Source organism: Hyperoodon ampullatus (genome assembly GCF_949752795.1).
Source record: "Hyperoodon ampullatus genome assembly, chromosome: 3".
Lineage (NCBI taxonomy): Eukaryota > Metazoa > Chordata > Mammalia > Artiodactyla > Ziphiidae > Hyperoodon > Hyperoodon ampullatus.
The window spans coordinates 62,297,642-62,301,012 of NC_136916.1; the positions used below are offsets into that span (position 1 = coordinate 62,297,642).

The window sequence follows — 3,371 nt, forward strand, 5'->3', positions numbered from 1 at the left end:
TTCACCTACTGAAGGACATTTCGGTGCTTCCAAGTTTTGACAATTATGAATAAAACTGTTATAAATATCTGTGTGCAGGTTTTTGTGTGGGCATGAGTTTTCAACTCATTGGGGTAAATACCAAGGAGTGAGATTGATAGATCACATGATAACAGTATTTTAGAGTCATTGAGCAGGTCATCACCCTGCTAATTCCTGTCCCAGAGGGGAGCTCCATCGTACACACCGGATAGTGAGCCATCCCTGCGGCCCTCAGCTCCTCTTTCCTCCCTGAGTTTGCCAGGAGCGTGAAAGAAGGCCCGGGGTCGCCCCAAACCCCTTCTGCTCCTGCCCTTTGCAAGTGCCACTACCACCATGGGCTTCACCATCTCCTCCCTCTTCTCCCGTCTCTTCAGCAAGAAGCAGATGTGCATTTTGATGGCTGGATTGGATGCTGCTGGCAAGATGACCATTCTGTATAAACTGAAGTTAGTAGAGATAGTCACTACCATTCTTATCATTGGTTTTAATGTGGAAACAGTAGAATATAAGAACATTTGTTTCACAGTATGTGATGTTGGTGGTCAAGATAAAATTAGGCCTCTCTGGAGGCATTACTTCCAAAGTACCCAGGGTCTTATTTTTGTGGTCGATAGCAATGATCATGAAAGAATTCAGGAAGGAGCAGAAGAGCTGCAGAAATGCTTCAGGAAGATGAGCTGTGAGATGCCATGTTTCTGCTTTTTGAAAACAAACAGGATTTGCCTAATGCTATGGCCATTAGTGAAATGACAGATAAGTTAGGTCCTCAGTCTCTTCGTAACAGAACATGGTATGTTCAAGCCACTTGTGCTACACAAGGAACTGGTCTGTATGAGAGACTTGACTGGCTGTCAAATGAGCTTTCAAAACGTTAAATGAAACTGGATATCTAACCAAGGACATGTTTGATGGAATTGGTCTAGGCTTGTTACAACAAAATTAGTTTGCATCTTGGTTAATTAACAGTATCTGGGACTGGTTTGGGCAGAATAATACAGCGTTTATTTTGTTGCCAATTATTGTTTACCAAGTATAATGTTGCCATTTAGCAATATGCTTGGTTTTAAAGAGATTCTCTTAACTTGGGGAAAAAAAGTGTCCTCTTTTAATGTTACTTTCCTTAAGCCTAAATGCCTGGATGTAGGTAATGTGACACCTTTAAATAAATCCATTTTGAATGTTTTTTTGAGCCCACAACAAATAGTGTTTTAAAGTTATCCCCTTGCTACTTTACTGATACCTTTATCATTCCTGAGACAGTCTGCTGATTTTAAAAATGTAGCATTCCATTTGTCTTTATTTTTCTCCCTTGCCAAAAAGACTTTTTTTTTTCAAAAAGAGTTTTGAATACTGCTTGTACCAGCCAGGGAAATGCTCCAAAACACTATTCAGTTCTTTTGCACTGAGGAGCTTATATTTCCCCCCATTATTGATTCCTGGCTTCTATCAGCCAAGCTTACCTTGGTGTGGTTTGGATTTGATAGCTAATTAGTTCTGTGCTAGTTGCAAAGAGTTCATATTGAGATGATTTTTAATACTCAGCAGATTGTCTTCCTTTATATTGTATCTTTTTTATGTTGCATGTTGCTTTTGGTATCAGCCTGACTCTTTGCCCAGTATATGATAGTTCTGCTGATGTTTTATCATTTATTGGTGAACATGTCTTCATTACGAGTTTTTGGAAAACTCATCAAACTCAATGAATAAGTTTTATTCGTAACCCATCTGGAATTATTCCTAATAAAATGATAAAACATGTAAAAAAAAGTATATTTTAGTTTTGTAAGAAACTGCCAAACTGTCTTCCAAAGTAGCTGTACCATTTTGCATTCCCACCAGCAATGAATCAGAGTTTCTGTTGCTCCACATCCTTGCCAGAATTTGGTACTGTCTTCTTGGAGAATTGATCTCTTTATCATTATGTAATGCCCTTTTTATCCCAAATAACTTTCCTTTCTCTGAAGTCTGATCTGTCTGAAATTAATATGGCTATTCTTGCTTTCTTTTGATTATTGTTATCATGGTATATTTTCCTCCATCCATTTACTTTAAATCTATATGTGTCTTTAGGGACTTCCCTGGTGGTGCAGTAGTTAAGAATCTGCCTGCCAATGCAGTGGACACAGGTTTGAGCCCTGGTCCGGGAAGAGACCACATGTCATGGAGCAACTAATCCTGTGCACCACAGCTACTGATTCTGCACTCTAGAGCCCATGAGCCACAACTACTGAAGCCCATGTGCCTAAAGCCCACGCTCCACAACAAGAGAAGCCACTGCAATGAGAAGCCCATGCACCACAAAGAAGAGTAGCTCCCGCTAGCCACAACTGGAGAAAGCCCACGCGCAGCAACCGAAGACCCAACATAGCCAAAAATAAATAAATAAAATAAATTTATAAAAAGCAAAATCTATATGTGTCTTTATATTTAAACTGGGTTTCTTATAGAGAACATCTAGTTGGGTCTTGTTTTATGATGCACTCTGACGATCTGCCTTTTAATTGATGCATTTAGACCACTGACGTTCAAAGTGATCATTGATACAGTTGGATTACTATCTACCATATTTGTTACTATTTTCTATTTATTGTTCTTGTTTATTGTTCCTATTTTTGTCTTCCACTCTTTTTCTGCCTCTTGTAGTTTTAATTGAGCATTTCGTATGATTTCATTTTCTCTCCTTTCTTAGCATATTAGTTATACTTGTTTTTTAAAACTTTTTTTTCGGTGGTACCTCTAGAGTTTGTAATACACCTTTACAAGTCCATTTTCAATAACATTTTACTGCTTCGCAGGTAGTATGAGTACCTTATAATAATGAAAGTGTCCTAATTTCTCCCTCCCAGCCCTTGTATCATTGCCATCATTCATTTAACTTATGTATAAACAGACATAAGCATATATAGAGATATATATTCAAACACATTGTTGCTATTATTTTGAACAAATTATTATTTTTAGATCAATTCAGAACAAGAAAAATAAGTTTTTATTTTATCTTCACTTACTTCTCCTTCAGTGCTCTCCCTTTCTTTAAGTAAATCCATATTTCTGAACTATATTGTTTACCTATTCTCTAAAAAAAACTTCTTTTAACATTTCTTGCAAGGCAGGTCTATTGGTAACAAATTCCCTTAATTTTAGTTTCTCTGAAAAAGTCTTTATTTCTCCTTTATTTCTGAAGGATAATTTTGCAGGACACAGAGTTCTAGACTGGAGATTTTTTTCTCTCAACACTGTAAATATTTTATTCCACTTAAGAATTAATATTGTGAAAGCAACTATACTCCAATACAAATTAATAAAAAAGTCAACACTAAAAAAAAGAGAAAGAATTAGTATTGTTAAAA

The 3,371-nt window shown here is 36.7% G+C and overlaps 1 protein-coding gene across 1 annotated transcript; it reads left to right on the forward strand.

Annotated features, from left to right (window-relative positions):
* Positions 1–354: 354 nt before the first annotated feature.
* On the forward strand, positions 355–896 carry LOC307049851 (ADP-ribosylation factor 4-like; the record flags this gene model as incomplete). The annotated part of the gene is given in 3 exon segments (XM_079699526.1): positions 355–673; positions 676–701; positions 705–896. Coding segments are annotated over 3 exon segments (537 nt in total).
* Between the last annotated feature and the right edge of the window lie 2,475 nt (positions 897–3,371).